At 42.0% G+C, this 18,846-nt stretch overlaps 1 protein-coding gene across 1 annotated transcript; it reads left to right on the top strand.

Moving 5' to 3' along the window:
• Nucleotides 1-4,983: 4,983 nt before the first annotated feature.
• Nucleotides 4,984-17,739, top strand: ARRDC4 (arrestin domain containing 4). The gene is made up of 8 exons (XM_044980909.1): nucleotides 4,984-5,353; nucleotides 8,524-8,593; nucleotides 9,050-9,197; nucleotides 12,380-12,482; nucleotides 13,170-13,426; nucleotides 14,326-14,485; nucleotides 14,818-14,972; nucleotides 15,092-17,739. The coding sequence occupies exons 1-8, from the start codon at nucleotides 5,014-5,016 to the stop codon at nucleotides 15,143-15,145; spliced, it is 1,287 nt and encodes a 428-aa protein (XP_044836844.1). The 5' UTR covers nucleotides 4,984-5,013; the 3' UTR covers nucleotides 15,146-17,739.
• The last annotated feature ends 1,107 nt before the right edge of the window (nucleotides 17,740-18,846 follow it).

The following is an 18,846-nucleotide window of genomic DNA, read 5'->3' as shown; positions in this document are numbered from 1 at the left end:
TCATGTGGAGCCAAGCAGGTGTTCATCAAGTCACAGGAGTGACTGAAGAACAGGTATGGGAAGAATATGGACTGTGTTGTAACCCTCAAGGATATTGACTTCTTAAATTGCAAAACTCCTTCCTGATGACAACATGGGAAATGAAGTATGATCACTGAGGTGCCCAGATCATCAGGTAGACACACAAAGCGCAGACTCGTGTGTGATCTAAGAGAGATGATGGGAATCTATCTAGAATAAGCATTACTTTAATTGTTTTCCTATACGAAAATAGCGTAGCTGAAGTCGACGAACTTAGAGCTACTTAGAGCTCTTCTCTGCAGTAGGTCGACAGCTGACGTTCTCCCATTGACTCCACCTACGCTTCTCGCTCCGGTGGAGTACTGGAGTTGACGGGAGAGCGCTCGGTGGTTGATTTATCGCGTCTTCACTAGACACGATAAATCGACCCTGTCATGAATAGTTAGTAAAGGGTTAAAGCATAGTACCTGGTGGGCACCTGACCTGAGGACCAATCAGGGAAGAGAATTTGAAACTCCTAGGAGGGAACTTTTCCCTCTGTTTGGGGGGGTCTTTGTCTTTGGCCGTTTGGAATTACAAGAGTCCAGATGTTTTAATCAAGTCTACCAGCTTCCACCTTTCTGAACTAATTTCTTCTAGACAAGATAGTGAGTATTAGAAAGATACTTTGTGTCCTTATCTAATAATCCTATGTTTGCAATTCTGTGTGTTTGTTGTTGATTATTCTTAATTCTGCTTGTACTGGTTGTACTGAGAAAGAGAGAGGATTCTCTCCAGAACGTAGCAAGGTTATACCCTATGAGTGTCCAGCTTGGACTCATAGAGATTCTGTATTTTCTTGTTTTTCTTTTAATAAATTCTTTCTATAAAGATTTGATTAAATCCCTTCTACTGTGGATCGGGGAAGGGGCCGAGACACTCTCTCTCAGTGATTCACAGAGTTGAATCAGTGTATATCTCTCCAGGGTGGCTGGGAGAGAGAGGGAGGGGGGGGGAAGTGGGCTGCTTCCCTGTGTGTGTGAGATTCAAGGAGTTGAATCAAGGTATCTCTGTCTCCAGAACAGGCTGGAGAGAGGGGGGAGGGGGAAGGTTCCTCCTCTGTGAGTTGATCTGTGTTCCCAGGGAGGGTCTTTGAAGGGAGACAGGGGGGAAACAGGGGTGTCCCGGCCCACGAAATTGACCGGGTGGTGGCAGCAAAAGGGGAGACCTACCCTAGGATTTTAGGGTGGGGGAATACATGCGGGTCCTCACTTTGAAACCGCCCAGTTTCAAGTGAGGGTAGACTCTGACAGACCCCCTCTGGATCGATCGCTCTGGAGGTAAGTGTAGACATGCCTTTAGTCCCCACTTTTAAGAGTTAAAAACAGCAGCAAGGCTCCCTTTTAAATTTTATTCCTTGTATCTTTCAATTATTAACTTACATTATAAGTAATTGTAGGGAAGGATTTAGCCTTATGGTGATCTGCTCTGGGTATCATGCTACCCCATTACATTTAATAGAGAGGGATTGAAGAGACAACCATTTGCATAAAAATTTTTGCAGGAAAGGTAGTGGGAATTGGTGTCAACCCAATTTGATAACCCTTAAGCACCTTTAGCTGTTGGCCTCATCTAGGAGCCAATTGATAACTTAAGAGCATTATGAGTTTTCCTGCTTGCAATGTATTTTTTTCACACTATCAATTTGTCTCTTAAATATGAGAACATTTTTATAAATGTTTGCTGCATTTTGCAACTAATTTATGTTACATGCATTTAAATCACAGCTATTTTACTTGTAATTGATATAATTCCCCCATAATTCTTCTCACCAGTATTCTGCCTTGACTACCTCTATATATGGCTATATATAGTCACACTCTTTTTTAAAGCCACCATTAATGGGCCAAGTCCTGATCTTCTATTTTACTTAGTTTTTATTCAGGGAAAACGTCCTTGACATCACTGTGAATCCTCCTCAGGGGACCTGAGCCTCTTGCCACTTCCTTGTGAACTCCAAGGCTGGACTGATCATCCTGCTAGTAACGGAGAAGTTCTCAGACAAATTCTCAGTCTGATTCCCATCTAGGCATCTCGTGTGCTCCTCATTTTGCAGTGCACTCTTCATTTCTGTGGGAAAATTGTGTGTTCCCCAACTCCTCCTCCCTATATTCCTGCTCTTCATTGGCTGCCCAGCCTCTCCCAGGGCAATGTATCTGGTTTTGTGGAAGAAAGAGCCTGAGTTTATACTGGTGGAGAGTAGCCAGTCAGGAGGATACTATGATACTACTGGGAGAATGTATATTCAGTATCAAAGTTGAGCAAATAATTCATTGCAAATAACTTAGTTAACCTCTGTTTATCTCTTTTTTTTTCTGCTCATGAGCAGAGGTGAATAATTTTGATATACTTGGTCCTGGTTGTGTGTGAACAGTTAGTTGCAACTTACAAGCACTGGATATTCAAAATTTGAGCTGTATAGGTTAGCTGTGATTGGTTAGTTATTTTTCCCTGACTGGATGACACTAACTCTTAGAACCAAGCTTCTGGTGCAAATATTCATGTTTCAGATGCAAAATTCACCTGCACTGAATATTTTCCAACCTTCATTTGTTTGCTGGGATATTCACAGAGAGCAAAGACAAAAAGGGGGTGTGAACACAGGCAATGCAACCTTGCTTAAAAAATTCAAAGGAATATCTGTGGGTAATTTTAGTAGTATTACCCCACTCTGTTTAACATTCTAGGTGACTAAAAACTGGCTAGTCGGCGAGTGGGGAGTGGCAGAAACCATAATTCCCATTCAGCACTTTTTTGATTTGTACAGAGACCAAAACCAAGAGGATAAAGACAAATATAGGGCAAAGCTCTAGGTCATGCACATTTACTGCAAAGAGGAAATCTCACACAGTTTCTGTTTTTTGGTGGCTATAATAGGAGTGCTAGGAATGAGAACATAAGAATAGCCATACTGGATCAGACCAATGGTCCATCTAGCCCAGTATCCTGTCTTCTAACCGTGGCTTGTTCCAGATGCTTCAGCGGGAACAAATAGAATAGGTTGATTATTGAGTACAGCAATCCATCCTCTGTTGTCTTTTCCCAGCTTCTGACAGTCAGAGATTTAGGGATAGCCAGAGCATGAGGTTACATCCCTAACCATTTTGGCGAATAGCTATTGATGGACCTATCCTCCATGAACTTTTCTAATTCTATTTTGAACCCAGTTATACTTCTGGCCTTCACAATGTCCCCTAGCAGCAAATTCCAAAGTTCTGTGCATTGTGGGAAATACTTCCTTATGTTTGTTTTAAATCTGGTGCCCATTAATTTCGTTGGCTGACCCTGATTCTTATACTATGTGAAGGGTTACTTGCTCTCCTCCACCCTCACTCACTTTCACCGGGCTGGGGCAGAGGGGCAGGTAGTGGGATGGGGTGCAGGCTCTGGGCTGGGGCTGAGGGGTTTGTAGTGTGGGGGGGAGGGGTGCAGATGCTGGGAGGGAGTTTGGGTGCAGGAGAGGGCTGGGGTAGGGGGTTGGGGTGCAGGAGACGGTGCGGGGTGCAGGCTCTGGGAGGTAGTTTGGGTGGAGGAGGCGGCTCAGGCCTGGGGCAGGAGATTGAGGTGTAGGAGAAGGCAAGGGGGTGTAGGTTCCTGCTGGGTGGCACTTAGCTTGGGCAGCTCCCTGCCTGCCCTGGCCCCACGCTGCTCCTGGAAGCGGCCAGCATGTTCCTGCGGTCCCTGGGGGTGGGGCAGGAGCCTCCGCGCACTGCTCCTGCCCACAGGCGCCAACCTCACAGCTCCCATTGACCGCAGTTCCCAGCCAATGGGAGCTGCACTGTCAGCGCTCGAGGCAGCACTCTGAGACCCCCCCTGGCTCCCCACCCCCTGCGGCCACAGGAATGTGCAGGCCACTTCCGGGAGCAGCGCGGGGCCAGGGCAGGCAGGGAGCCTGCTTTGCCGGGCTGTGCCGCCGGACTTTTAGCACCCTAAAATCTCCCAGATTGGCTTCAGTAGCCTCTGAAAAATGAGCCCTGATTCCGGGAAACTCCTGGCAAAACTGGGAGGGTTGGCAGGTCTCTGAAAACCAGGCACCTGGCAACCGTAGGCACCTGGACATAGAAGTAAAAAACCAGCCTGTCTGGGTAAAACCTGGACAGGTGTCAACCCTAGTTGAACAGTGAGCCAATGTTTTCCAAAACTATCCACGATGGTGCCAAGGTCTCTCTATCGCAGGGGTTCTCAAACTGGGGTTCGGGACCCCTCAGGGGTTCGGAAGGTTATTACATGCGGGGGGGGTGGGTCGTGAGCTGTCAGCCTCCACCCCAAACCGTGTTTTGCCTCCAGCATTTATAATGGTGTTAAATATATTACAAGTATTTTTAATGCATAGGGGGGAGGGTCGCACTCAGAGGCTTGCTCTGCGAAAGGGGTTGCCGGGACAGGTGTCTGAGAACCAGAGCTCTATTGCACAGGTAGCGGGGCCTGCTGCCCACCAGACAGCCAGCCTCCCCTCCTCCCCCGTGTGGTCCTGCAGCTCCGGGGTTTCCCTGACTCTGACTGGGCAGCTGACCCTCGGGACCCTCTCATGGCCACATGACCCAAGCTGCAGGGTGGCTCTGGCAACAAGCTTTACCCTGAATGCCCCGCCCCCTATCTTAGCCCCGCCCCCTCGACTTCCCCTCCCGGCCTGTTTACCCACACCTTGGGCACATGGCAGATGTGCCCGCTGATTGGCCGCGCTGCCGCTGGTCCTCCAATCAAAGCCTTGTTCACGCGCCACTGCTGCCACCCTATTGGCCAGACGTGAGTTATCACGCTGGGTGACGCGCCCGAGGCGTGTGCCGGGAAAAGACCCATGACTGGACAGGGGCGTCAAATCGTGGGCCCGGGAGCCGGAGGGTGACCAATAAGACGCAGCGGTGGGTGGGACGTTCCCCCGCTGAGTGCCGGCCGGGTCGGACGGGTTTAAAGCGACCGGCGGCGGTTGGTTTCCCCGGCAGGCGCGGGGCGATGGCGCGGGAGGCGGCCGGGCCCGGCCTGGTCCCCGCGGCCGGGGGGAAGGTGAAGGCGCTGGGCCTGGTGCTGGAAGATGAGGCCCGGCGGGGCGGCTACGCGAGCGGGGACACGGTGTCGGGCCAGGTGCTGGTGGAGCTGGCGGGGCCGCTGCTTCTCCGGGCCCTGCGGCTGGAGGCCACGGGCCGGGCCTGGGCGGCCTGGAGCAAGGGGTCCGTCCGGGGCTCCTCTGCCCGGGCCCGCGGGGGCGCGGGGCGGGGCGTCCCGGGGCCCCGGCGGGAGGCCGAAGTGCGGTACCTGGACATCCGGCAGAGCCTCCTGCGGCAGCCCCCGGAAGGTGAGGGGGGAGGGGTGTCTCTGTGAGGGGGGGAAGGATCGGGGGGAAGGGGTGTCTCTGTGAGGGGGGGAAGGATCGGGGGGGAGGGGTGTCTCTGTGAGAGGGGGGGAAGGATCGGGGGGGAGGGGTGTCTCTGTGAGGGGGGGGGAGGGATCGGGGGGGTGGGGGGTCTCTGTGGGGGGGGGAAGGAGCGGGGGGGAGGGGTGTCTCTGTGAGGGGGGGGGAAGGATCGGGGGGGAGGGGTGTCTCTGTGAGGGGGGGGAAGGATCGGGGGGGAGGGGTGTCTCTGTGAGGGGGGGGAAGGATCGGGGGGGAGGGGTGTCTCTGTGAGAGGGGGGGAAGGATCGGGGGGGAGGGGTGTCTCTGTGAGAGGGGGGGAAGGATCGGGGGGGAGGGGTGTCTCTGTGAGAGGGGGGGGAAGGATCGGGGGGGAGGGGTGTCTCTGTGAGAGGGGGGGGAAGGATCGGGGGGGAGGGGTGTCTCTGTGAGAGGGGGGGAAGGATCGGGGGGAGGGGTGTCTCTGTGAGAGGGGGGGAAGGATCGGGGGGGAGGGGGGTATGTCCCAGAGAATGGGACAGGGGGGGAGGATGGGGGGGTCTGTAGGGGTTGGTCATAATGTTCTTCCTGCGCACGGGTCTCCTTGTGGTGCCCCTAGTTCCCTCTGGTGACTTCTCTGATTTTATGTTGGTTTGTTTCTGTCTCTTCCTGTTCACCTTCTCTGCCAAGCCTGTTGGGGAGCCAACTGCTCTGGGGAAATAGTTCCTCTTAGCAATAGGGCTCTTAGCAATTTACAATTAGCATGTCACGCTCACAGTACTCTAACTTTTGCAATAGTAATGTGTTAGTTGCAGCCTCTATTTCACAGCTGGCCTTTATTTTCAGGTGTATCATCAGTTTGAAACTCAGGAAGTGAGTTCCCAAAATAGGTGTGAAGTTTCCTGGGTAGTTGAAGCTGGGGAAATGAGAGATGAGGCTCCTGAGGTGTCTTCCTGACTCACTGGGGGATTTTTTTGCATTTCTGATCTTTCTTAGCAACTTGAAAGAGAAGTGTATCTAGTAAAATTGAGTAAATGCATTTGTTTGATAAATACAGATGCTTTGATTACATTTCTAAATTAGCTTTTTAACAATATCTGATAGAAGCCCAACTTTCCCACTCCTTGAGTGTCTGTAACACTCGAGAAAATTCCCATATGACCTTCTCTGGGTCAGTAGAAGTTGGAAAATCCTGTATGCCTTTTGGAGGGATTTGAGATTTAATAAGCAGCAGCTTGCACCTGTTGAGAAACATTTTATGTGCTGTCAGCTTCTGTTTGAAAAAGTCAAAGTTGTGTTTGACTTGGTCCTCATTGACAAAATTTAAGGAGACTTGTTCAAGTGACTATGTGTTAGGTCAGTGTTTCCCAAACTTGGGACGCTGCTTGTGTAGGGAAAGCCCCTGGCGGGCAGGGCCGGTTTGTTTACCTGCCGCGTCCGCAGGTCCAGCCAATCGCAGCTCCCACTGGCCACGGTTTGCTGCTCCAGGCCAATGGGAGCCACAGGAAGCGGTGGCCAGTACGTCCCTCGGCCCGCATCACTTCCAGCAGCTCCCATTGGCTTGGAGCAGTGAACTGCGGCCAGTGGGAGCCACGATGAGTCGAACCTGCGGATGCAGCAGGTAAACAAACCGGCCCCACCTGCCAGGGGCTTTCCCTGAGCAAGTGACATTCCAAGTTTGGGAAACACTGTTCGGTGTTTGAAATGCTGCTTTGTATTAACTATTCCAACACAACTTTTTTGTTTTTTTGGGGGCGGGGGGGGAATGTATTTGGGACAATACATGCAAAATATACTTAAGAATGGCCATACTGGGTCAGACCAAAGATCCATCTAGCCCAGTATCCTGTCTTCTGACAGTGGCCAATGCCAATTAACCCAGAGGGAGTGAACATAACAGGTAATCAAGTGATCCATCCCCCTTTACCTATTGCCAGCTTCTGGCAAACAGGCTAGGGACACCGTCCCTGCCCATCCTGGCTGATGGCCATTGATGGACCTATCCTCCATGAACTTATCTAGTTCTAAAGTCTGCCTCTTTAGCCTGAACTTTCCCTTTTTCCCCCATCCCTTTCTTGTGGTCCTCCTGAATCTCTCCTGTCTAGCATTACATTTGTTTGATTATGTAGTCATTCAATTACAGTCTCAGTTCAAATTCCACATGATTTGAACTTGGGCACCTTAGAGTGCCTTGTAAACAGTTTTTCAAATCCTCAGTAAGGAGGCTCTCAGAGCAGCTGGCCTCCTTTTGATATCTTGGGGATATTTGATTATATATTAGTGTTTGTTCAAGAATATAGGTCAAAACCTATTGAAAAGCTTTATTTTGAAATGAGATCATGCTGAATGCTTGAAAGTTGAAATATAAGGAATTTCAAACTTGTTGGATAGGCTCTTTAATGACACAAGAACCAAATTCTTGTATATTTAATGGTATTGTATGGTATAGTTTTTGAACGAAAGGGATATTGTACACTTATTTGCGGTGATATGAGTAATTTTTAAAATGTTTTTTCCAAAGCGACATTGGTTCTATTGAAAAGAATGCTTGAGTTTGGAATATTGAAACAAAATCTTTCCATAGAATGGAGGAGGGGAAAATCCAATAGAAACACTTGTTCCCCAACAAACATGATGCTGCCATGTTTGTGACTCTGTAATTGCAGCATTGTGCTACTGCATGAGAATCAAAGTAAAACTGGCTTGTCTGTTTTCATTGTCAAAGCAAAGTGAAAAGTAAATATAAGGAGAAAACTAGAATTTGTAAATACTTTTCATATAAGATCTTTTGTAATAAAACGAATATTGAACTTTTGTGATCAAACTTTTCTATCAATAAAAGATGGTTAGATTGCTAATTATAAAAGTGGATTAACCGTCTTCTCCAAAAAAGAAGAACCTTAAAATTTTCCCATAAGTAATTATATTGCAATGTGGCTAGAGTTAAGTATTGAAACGTAAGATCTAAACATTTCCTTAGTTTCATTAGTTCAGCAGTGAACTTGGTGAATATACGGGGTCTGAGCCAAAGCCCATTGAAGTCAGTGTAAATTCCTTTTGCATCTGAACAAAATTCCATAAATAATATAAGCTATTTTAATTTTTAAATAGAATATAACCTCATTCTTCTACAGGTGAAGATGGCTTATTCCTGTTAGAAGCTGGAAAACATGAATTCCCATTCAGCTTTCAACTTCCACAGGAGTAAGTAAAACAATGCAACTCAGAATGATCATTTTGACAGTTTTTTGCTCTTGAATAATAACTAGAGTAACTGGAGCAACTTAATCTCTTGGTTTTGATTTTCTCTATATCAGATTAATAAATAAATTTCTATGGTTATCTTGACCAGCCATCACATAGGCTTTGCCTTACGTATTATGATTTCCCCAAGGGCTTAAATAGAAATCTTCCCATCATAACATTGGTAGCGGAGGAAGAGAATCCAATGGAAATATAATACTGCTATATTTGACTCAACGATTGCAGTGTTGTGCTAGTGTATGAGAATCAATGTAAAATCGGTGTGGTTGTTTTCGTTGTCTAAGCAGAGTTAAAAGTAAATACAAGGAGTAAGGGGGGGGTATATTCACACACACACAGTTTGGAATCCTATGATAAGCTTATATGTGAAAATGTTTTTATGACTGTTTGTTTCAGACCTTTGGTGACCTCTTTTAGTGGAAAGTATGGCAGCATTCAGTACTGTGTGAAAGCCATTCTGGAAAGGCCTGTAGTACCTGATCAAAGTGTAAAGAGAGAACTTCAGGTTATCAGCCATGTTGATGTCAACTCGCCAGCTTTCTTGGTAAGAGTAGGGGTTTTTTATTATTTATTTATTTTTAACCTGTGTTCAAGAAGTATTTATTCCGAGCTGTAACCAGTTCAGTGGTACCATGGTCTGTCGTTTTCTGACTTCTGAAAGCATATGAGCTGCCTTCTAAGCTTTCTCTATAAATAGATGATCTTAGGTTGTGTGAATTACAAACAGAGTGGCTTTTTTAATACCATTGATTTAATACCTCCCTGTCCACAGGGCTGCTTTTGCCAAAAAGTTATGCAGGCTTGAAATACATTAATAAGGCTTAATAATAATAATAATAATTAATAATGCACAAGCCTAAAGTAGTTACTTTTACCAGAGCAACTACATTCACAGGGTTGCAGTGTCCTAAACTCTTCAATAATAGTAGGTTGAGGAACAGTAATTACAGAAGAGTATTAATCATGCTGAGACTGTCATTTAAGCTCTGGCCATTATGTTATGTATCCTTCCATTTTGCATGTCATTTTCTAACATTAAGTGCATGCATGCAGCTGCTTCAGAGATCTTTTCAGTTATTTCTTTTAACAGATTTGGCCACATTAAAGCATTGAACTTCTAATAATCACTAGAAATACTGTAGAGTAATAAGAAAGATCAGCCTATAAGTAACAACAGAATAGGCAAGATGGAAGCTAATGAGCTAGATTCTTTTATCTAAACCCATATTATCAAAATAATATAAAATTATACCTTGCACTTTCATGTTAGCAACGAGGACCTAATGGTTATTCATTTAAATATGAATATCTGCGTCAGAGAAAAAACCTAGGATAATGTTAACGTTCCATCATAATACTAATGAGGCTAAGATGTATTTTTTTTTATGTTGGATGATTTACTTTTCTCCTAATATAGTGTGTCCTTTTTTGTTTCCTTTTTTCTTTCTTTAAAATTTAGAACTTTGTGTAAATCTTTTGGCAGTGACATCTGTAAGGAATAGATCTAGTCCTTGTGTTATACACAACTCTATTAATGGTCAAAAATAGGCAATATTGTGTGTGTGTGTATGTATATATGTGTGTGTATATGTATATATAAAAAATTTGAAAGGCACCTTTTATTATGTTACTATATACTCTGGATATCTTTTTTTTTTTTTTTTTTTTAAAGTTTGTCATTTAAGGGCACCATAAAGAAGACCTTGTTCAGCAGGAATCGAAGGTTACATAATTTAAATTAATTCTGCAAAGCATCTTCTTCTAACATTGGGATTGTGCCCCTTTTCTTTATACAATATGTATACATAATAAGGCTGTATAGGTTTTTCTCCAAAAAGTTGTGTTTTGTGTGGTGGTGACTTTACTTTAGAAATACCAGGAAAGTAAAGTCTGGTCATCCTTGGTTTGCTGGAAGACCTACTTGATGTCTCAGACTAATTTTACTGTGGGCTCTGTCCTGTTTCTTTTACAAAGTCTGGTTTTATCCAAAATGTAACTATCCATTCATGTTAAATAAGTAGTTACAATCTAAAACTAAAATTTCAAACAGTCCAGCTAAAAATCACATCTCAGTTGATTGATGTTTCATTCGTGACTTGTGATGAAGTCGCAACCTGAATTTCTAATGTTAAAAAGAGCAGATAACTTTTTAAATTGAAAAAATATAACATTTTGGTTCATATCCATACATCATAAAGAAAAGAACAGGCCATTTTTTTTCCTGTGCAGTTCATCTTTTAAGCAATAGCCTAAAATAGAGAATCAGACTTGAGCATCTGGTATCTTTTAAATGTATAGTGACTGTCCAAAATGTATCTGTGTGTTGATTAGTAGTGGTATGAGGTTAAGGACTTGATGGTATTTGTACTATGCAACTTCGATTAGAGGACAGGAATTTGGTTATTTAGGACCAGATTCCTCAGCTCATTGCACACAAGTGAAAGTCAATGAGACTCTGCTTGTGCTCAACAAGTTACAAGATTGGGGCCTTTCAGTGGCTCCCATACTTCATTGATTCACATACCACCATCTTAAAAATGTGTTGTGAAGTGAATGGATGGAACATCAAGCTCATATACCGCAGTTTGGGAACCACTAATACAGTGTTTCCCAAACTTGGGACACCGCTTGTGTAGGGAAAGCCCCTGGTGGGGGCAGGCCGGTTTGTTTACCTGCCCTGTCCACAGATCCAGCCGATCGCGGCTCCCACTGGCCGCAGTTCACTACTCCAGGCCAATGGGAGCCGCTGGGGACAGGCTGTCATGGTGCACCAAAATTGGGAGAGCAATACTTTGAATGCCATGGAGCAGTGCATCAAGGTGGCTGAGAGTGTGTCGGGTTGTGGCTAGGTTTCGCAGACTGCAGTAATACTGGCTGCTGCACATCTTTTTAGGACTATATTAGTGAAAATGAGCTAGCTAGGTAGATGCCTTGGATCCTGACTTTGAGTGATGGTAAGCTGGGATTCTATGTCAATCACCTGTTTAGTTTACTTACAAAATGAAAGTTCACTGTAGCAATCTTCTGGAGCTTTGCACAGGTAATGTAAATTTCACCTAATGCGACAGTCGTGCTGTGGGAGAGCTGTTTTCATTGCTTAGGTCTGAATTTTAATGTATGTTTGTAGTTTAACTTTGCCTTGCAAAATTGCTATGAAAATAGACCAGCTCAGGCACAAAATGTACTCACTCACACTTTACTGTTATTGATGATACGTAAATATAACTCACTTTTTTTCTTTATCTGCCAAATAGTTGCTTGTTCCAGGCTAATGGGTGAAATAAAAGCTAAACTAATTACTTTCATTTTCTTGCATAAAAATGAAATATTAATGTAAACAACCAAATACAATCATTGCCCTTCAGGGAAGATATTTTCTCTTGGCCCTTTAAAGGCCATGACTGTGAAACTTGCCTGTAACTTGCATGCATTGAACTTTGCAGATACATTTTCAATGCATTTGAATTTTATGTAGGTCACTTAAAAACTATTAAATGTAAAAGTTATTAATGTTTGGCTGGGTTTTTTTAACTTGGAAATTACCACATCCTGGTTGAAGACCAGGGGTAAACTCCTACTGTCTTCAGTAGTACTACCAGGATTTCATCCCAAATTGGTTCTGAGCTAGATTTCAAAACTCTTATCTGTTAACTTTAATTTCACAGTGCAAATAGCTGGCAAATATTTTCCATTTGAAATTAAAAACTTCTGTCGTGTTTTTTGTAGATGCCAGTTTTGAGAAGCCAGGAGAAGATGGTTGGCTGTTGGTTTTTCACCTCTGGTCCAGTCTCTCTGAGTGCCAAAATTGAGAGGAAGGGATATTGTAATGGTAAGAATTTGCTTCAGCTCTGAAATACACTTGTGAATATTAGCATAATCTTAATAATCAAGCTATTTGGGTCCTGTCTTCGAACACAGAAGCAGTGCAAAACCAACACTTGTTTGTAACAATAGTTAAATGAATACTTCTCATTTGACCATTAGTGAAATCAGACTTGTGTAAAGATTACATCTGTTGGTAATGCAAATTGAAAGCTAGTGTTCTTATTCAAAAGGTGGTCTACATTTGAGATACCAGGAGTGTAAAGGACAACAGAATAAAGCTTTTGGCAGGCAGACTGTTTTACTAGAATGTTATGTTTAGCTTTTTTCTGTATAACTCTATATTAAGAATAATAGATGATATGTATCACCACTGTATCTAAGTGCTTATCACAATCCTTCTGGAAGTGCAAGTATTTTGCTGATATTCTTAGAGAAACACTAGAATACATCTAGCAAACCAAGCTTTTACAACATGTCTAGCTTATAAACGTTAACTTTAAAAAAAAATAATAATAATAATAAGATGTTAACTCTGGAAGCCAGTTTGCAAAGGTAGACTACATTAAGGGTATGATATTAGCTTTGTTCATCCGTTACATATGACGTATAGACTCTGTAAAGTGTGTTATCCTCAAATAATACTAGAAAACTGCACATTTATTTACAAGACTTTTTTTTCTTCTATTTTTAGAGGAAGCCATACCAATCTATGCAGAAATTGAGAATTGTTCCTCTCGTTTGATTGTTCCAAAAGCTGCCATTTTCCAAACACAGACTTATCTGGCCAGTGGGAAGACAAAGACTTTCCGTCAGATGCTTGCCAATGTACGAGGAAACCCTATTGCTTCTGGGAGTACAGATACCTGGAATGGGAAAACTCTGAAAATCCCACCTGTAACCCCTTCGATTCTTAACTGTTGTATCATCAGAGTAGAGTATTCTTTAGCTGTAAGTATAGGTTTTTTTGTCACCAATAAACAGTGCTTCAAAATAAGCATATAATTTGAACTTCATTAATAGCTAGCCAGTTGTATGAATGTTTCGTGATGTCGTTAAATCTTAAGACTTCTTTAAAGTAAATTAAATGTTAGTATGGAGGTGGAAAACAGACTACAGACATATCGGTGACTTCCCATAGACAACAGCAAGAATGGGGCACAATCTCTTTCCAACAAAGAGGACAAAGTCAGATTGGGTAAAGATAATAATTATAGTGACTGGTTGCTGTTGGTATTGGAGACCAGACAGGAAGAAGTTTCAGTGAACAAGATGGAAGGTGAACAGGGTATGGAAGAGGTTCTTTGTCTTTTGGGACAGCGCTCCAGTATATTATGAAGAAGGAAAGAGCAAGAATGGGGCACGGTCTGCAGGCATGAGGGGCAAAGAGAAAGGAATTGAAGTTATTACCAGGATATTGAAACTGAATGACAGGAATTATTGCGATGGAGGGAATGAAGAGAATTTAGGGGGAATAAGTAGTTAAACTTTACACGTTTAAAGCCCATCAGGGGAAAAATGTGGCTCTCATTAGATGGATGGAGACAAGTCAGAAGTGAAAAGGTAAACCTGAAAGTAATTTGCGTCAAGATTCTGGTTGAAACTTCTTACAAAACAAGAGGAAAAGGTCATCTAGAGGCAGCCTTAAAACTATTGTCTTCTTTCTATGCTTTATCAAGTACTAGCTATACTTTTCTTATCTGGACTCTCAGTAAATTGTGTTTTTGTTTTTGTTTTTTTTTTTAAACAACTTACATAAAGGAAGTCTGTCTGCTTCTATGAAATCCAGTTCCATTGTATCTTCATGACTCCTCTCATCCTGTTGTGTGTGGGGGGGATTTGTCGCACAGGTGTATATCCATATTCCTGGTGCTAACAAGTTGATGATTGAATTGCCACTGGTAATTGGCACAATTCCATGTACTGGGTTTTCAAGCAGGAACTCCAGTGCCGGCCAGTTCAGCGTGGACATGAGTTGGTTAGCGCTGACCATGCCAGAACACCCTGAAGGTATGTATTTTGAGCTTGTCATCTGGATTCGTGATATCTATAATAGAGGCAGGGACTGTTGTGCCAGTTTAAAGCTTCAGTTCTTGTAATGTGCCTTTTTGAATCACTTCAGTTTATTAATACCATAAATTGGCATGCCCTATGAATTTACTGTTCACCAGATGTAATGTCATTAAAATAAAATCTAATATTTGTAGAATTTTTAATTTGTTTTATTGGGATATAAATTTCTTAATGTTCTCAGGAATTGAGATACATACACAATGTCTAGAAACAAGTGAATCATTCAATGAATTTGACAGTGGCATTTTTTTTTTTTTTTTTTTTTAAAGCACCACCAAATTATGCTGATGTAGTATCGCAGGAAGAGTTCTCTAGACATGTTCCTGCTTATTCACAACCAGTTGACTGTGAGGAACAATTATATGGTCACATGTTTGCCTGTATACAGGAGTTCCGGTTTCAGCCTCCACCTCTCTATTCAGAGGTAAATAAAACATGCTGCTATTAGATTTGTAAATAAAAGTTTCATATCAAACTACATAAAAGGTTTAAATATTACATGAGTGTATAGGAAGTAATCATTTTGATTTTTTTTGTCTACAGATTGATCCACATCCTCATATAGAAGAGACACAGTCTGTTTCATTCATGCTCTAAACAATATTTGAAATAGCTGTATTGTGATGAAATTGAATCCCTTATGCTTCAGCTGTTAGTAAAGCTAAAAGGAAACTGCTTTCCTATTAAGAGCTGAAGTTCAGAAACAATGTGCAAAGGCAATTGGAGTTGGAAGTCTGAGCATGCTTGGTGTTTAAAAGAATCCCTTATGGATTAGTCTGCACAGGAGATGTGGATGTCACATAATTTGACTAAGTGGGAGCAGCCAAGATTGGAGGTGTGGGAGGTGTTCGAGAATATTCACGAAGAGATACAACAAAGTTATAAGCAAGAGTTCTAAGGCTGTGTCAAAGAGGAATGAAAATGTACTTACACTTAAGGACTGCTTGGAAGAATCTGAATTAAAGTACATTTGTATCTCAAGAATATGAGAGGTACGATAGAATTTCCAAAAGATTCTCCTGTGTTCCAGGGCTTCATTTTGCACTGTCTGTAATCAAGAGAAGGAACACTAACTAAAATCTAGAGTTCCAGCTCTAAATCCAGCCACAAACAAACTTCATGGGAACATATCCTAACATCAGTCAAGTGGTACTATTTCATCATTCATGCTGAATTTCAATTTGTCATGGATAGCTATATTTTGCCATTACTGCAATATTATGAAGACAAGTCTTTATTGTGTGAAAAACAAACTACTTAAGAGAAAGTTGGACTTCGATAACTGCTTATGCACTGTCTTTGTTTTGTTTGTTTTTTTCTTGGAGGGGGGGAGTAGAGATCTCAAGGAAATTATTCTAGCCTCTGGTGCTCCTATACTAATTGTTTGTGTGTGTATCTTAAGCTTGTGGATAGCATGATAATGGGAGGCAAGGAACAGAGTCTTCTTGCCAATAGCAGATATATTTATCAAAGTGGATTTATTCAAAAGCCTTTTAAGCCTACCTCAGTTTTGGATACCTATTTAGGGTCAGACTGAGACCAAAAACAACATCTAAGACTCGCACTAATCTGCAATATTCTAAAAGGGACCCTAAATTTCCGCAGTTAACAAAAAAAAGAGGCAAGGGGTTTGGGGAGGAGTATACCTTTAGTTTAGATCTGAAGACAAAGCGGAAGGTAAATATGTATTTTGACAGCAATCAACCTGCAAGGGAACAAAATCCTTCTGTAAAGGCGCACATTTTTTTTCATTTGTTTTCTGTGGTTTTGTTCAAAGACCTAGTCTGTCATTGGAGGCTGCACTGTTCATTGTTATCCATTCTCTAGTATTTTTCCTGTCTGTAATTTTTGCTTTGGTGCAATATTTTACTATTTTTCTTCCTCAGGTCACTTAAAACAGTGAGATTTTTTTTTCTTGCTGCTAAGGATGAAGGTACTGCCGTTACTGCCTTCGTCTAGAGTAGAATGTTTGCTTCCTACTAAGCATGAATTTGTGTATGTAATCTAACTGGTGACCACACTGTCAGCAGTTCACTAGAAAAATCGTATTCTCAATGTGCAAGTGTCCAGTTTACAATAGTGTTAGATACATGGTTTTTAGAACTGCTAAAATTACTTTGTATATTTGACTAAAGGCTTTTGGGTTAGAAATGCTAGTGCTTCATATGGTAGAACACTATTTTTTGGTGATTAAAAGTAAGTGTCATTGCAACTTCTTTCAAAAACTGCAGTTTTAAAAAGTGTTTAAATGGTTTTATATTAAAAAAAAAAATCTTTATTCACTTAAGTAACAGGGATTTTTCTGCAGGTATATTTTTCACTTTGTCTCCATCCTTTAGTATGACTTTTTTTTTTCTTTAATTTCTAGCTCTTCAGTTAACTATTGACTCACCATTGTGTACAATAGATGTGGTACTGATGCAGATATATGTATTTTAAAACTGCAGTTTCTTTCATTTGCAATTTTAAGTATTATCTTCTCTAGCAAATGCAGCTTTAACCAAAATTTGACTCCATCTTTTAGAAGACACTTGAAGTTTTCTTAGTCTCAAGTTCAGTGTAGCTGTCATGCATGTTGATGGCATGCCCATTTAGTCAATGCAGCATTTTTAATTTGCAGCACCTTAAAAAGGAACACACAAATATTGTCCTCACTAAAATATCATTTGTCCTAACTAAACTGATAGCCACACTGTTGCTATTTAACTTTCATGTCAGTCATACAGAATATTAACCTAAGAAGTATGAGGTGCTTACAATGAGGACTATAAAACCTAATGGTTCATCTGTTACCTGGATAGTATGTTGGTACAAACATGATCATGTGTCTCTAGTTTAAAAAAAAAAAATCCTTGGGTTGTTGCTTGTTTGCAGGAAAACTGTGGCCTTAAACTGTGGCAAAAAAAGATTCTTAAGCGCACAAGGACCTTTAAGAAAAGGATGAAAGTTTGAAGGCCCAATTCTGGTCTGCGATACCTAGTTTAGAGGGTGGAATCTGGTTCTTAGTTGTGTACTTTGCACAATAATGAATTCAGCATGCACATGGGTTGGTTTTGATAACTGTGAAACAAGTTTTAAAAAAAAAAAAAACAACCTTGCTATTCAAAACTTTAACATGCAAGGATATGATTGTATTTTGTACTTATATGAGCCCTATGGGTTCTCTTTGTTTAATAAAAATGTAAAACTTTTATGTTGTGATTTATTTATAGAAATTGATTACAACTATAGTATAGTATTTCAGAGCTAACTTAAAAGCTGGTTGTAATGTCTCTCTTAGGACAGACATGTCTACTCCAACATAAGCAGGAGGAGATCCTTTTTATACTTTACAGTTCAAATCTTAAATTTTAATCTTAAATATGCAGTGGTGTTTTACTGGAGAATTCTTGTCACTATTTCCCATCCCACAAAACTACCCATATGTTGTCACTAAGAATTGGAACAGCTACATTAGTACAAAAATTTAATGTAACAAGACTCAATCCTGTATCTTACCCATAATGATTTTGGTGGCCATATGCCAGCATATTTTGGAATACATCTGAAGTAGTACTAGCCTGTCTGACTGCTGTGTGGGTTTTTTTGGTTTTGTTTTGTTTTTTTAAACCACACCTTGCCTTTATGCAAGGCCTCTTGTACTAAGCAGCTCATTACAGCTAAATAATGCAGCAGAGCTGCACTGAATTACATGGCAAAGCTTAAGTGATTACCAAAAAGATAGACGTGGTGTGGCTCCTGTAAGGGACAAGAATATCTGAAGGGGGTGAAGAATTGTCTTAGGGGGCAGCTGTCATGGTATCTTCCTAAGCCACCGAAGAGTTATGTTTGTGTGAAGTTGAGCAGTTGTTCCAACTAGGAAAGTGTCTGCTATGCCACTATCCTAAAAATAAGGTTCTAGACAGCTTAAACCCCTTCTTCACAGCAGGTCAAGGGTATGACAAGACTTGGGAAGCTCCTAAAATTGCAAGCTAAATAGCTGGAAAACAGCAGTTATTTTTGTTTGGTTGCATGTGGTGCAAATCTTGCACACGTGCTGCATTTATTTTCTTAGCAACCTCATGATTGTATCATGTATGGAGCCTTGTCTTTAAAGGAGCTGTTGCCCTGGAACTTGCGATAGTGGAAAAAGTCACAGTAAGGGCAACCGATTTAATCTTTCCCAAATACTTGTATTCTGGTTTCACTGTCCTATACATTACAAGTAGTAACGAGAGAATGTTCTTTCAGTATTGCTCAGTGGACAAAAATAAGTGATACTTTACTGCTTTTCAGCCTTTATACTGCTCTCATCTCTG

Source organism: Mauremys mutica, chromosome 11 (assembly GCF_020497125.1).
Source record: "Mauremys mutica isolate MM-2020 ecotype Southern chromosome 11, ASM2049712v1, whole genome shotgun sequence".
Lineage (NCBI taxonomy): Eukaryota > Metazoa > Chordata > Testudines > Geoemydidae > Mauremys > Mauremys mutica.
Note: the sequence above shows the minus strand (reverse complement) of the source record. Positions and strands in the feature narration are given on the sequence as shown.

Bases quoted from the DNA above. Each gene is read 5' to 3' on its own strand.
- ARRDC4 (XM_044980909.1), top strand. From the start codon at position 5,014: ATGGCGCGGGAGGCGGCCGGGCCCGGCCTGGTCCCCGCGGCCGGGGGG. The intron at 12,483-13,169 runs GTAAGAATTTGC...TTCTATTTTTAG, and splicing joins GAGGAAGGGATATTGTAATG to AGGAAGCCATACCAATCTAT. The intron at 14,486-14,817 runs GTATGTATTTTG...TTTTTTTTAAAG, and splicing joins CATGCCAGAACACCCTGAAG to CACCACCAAATTATGCTGAT.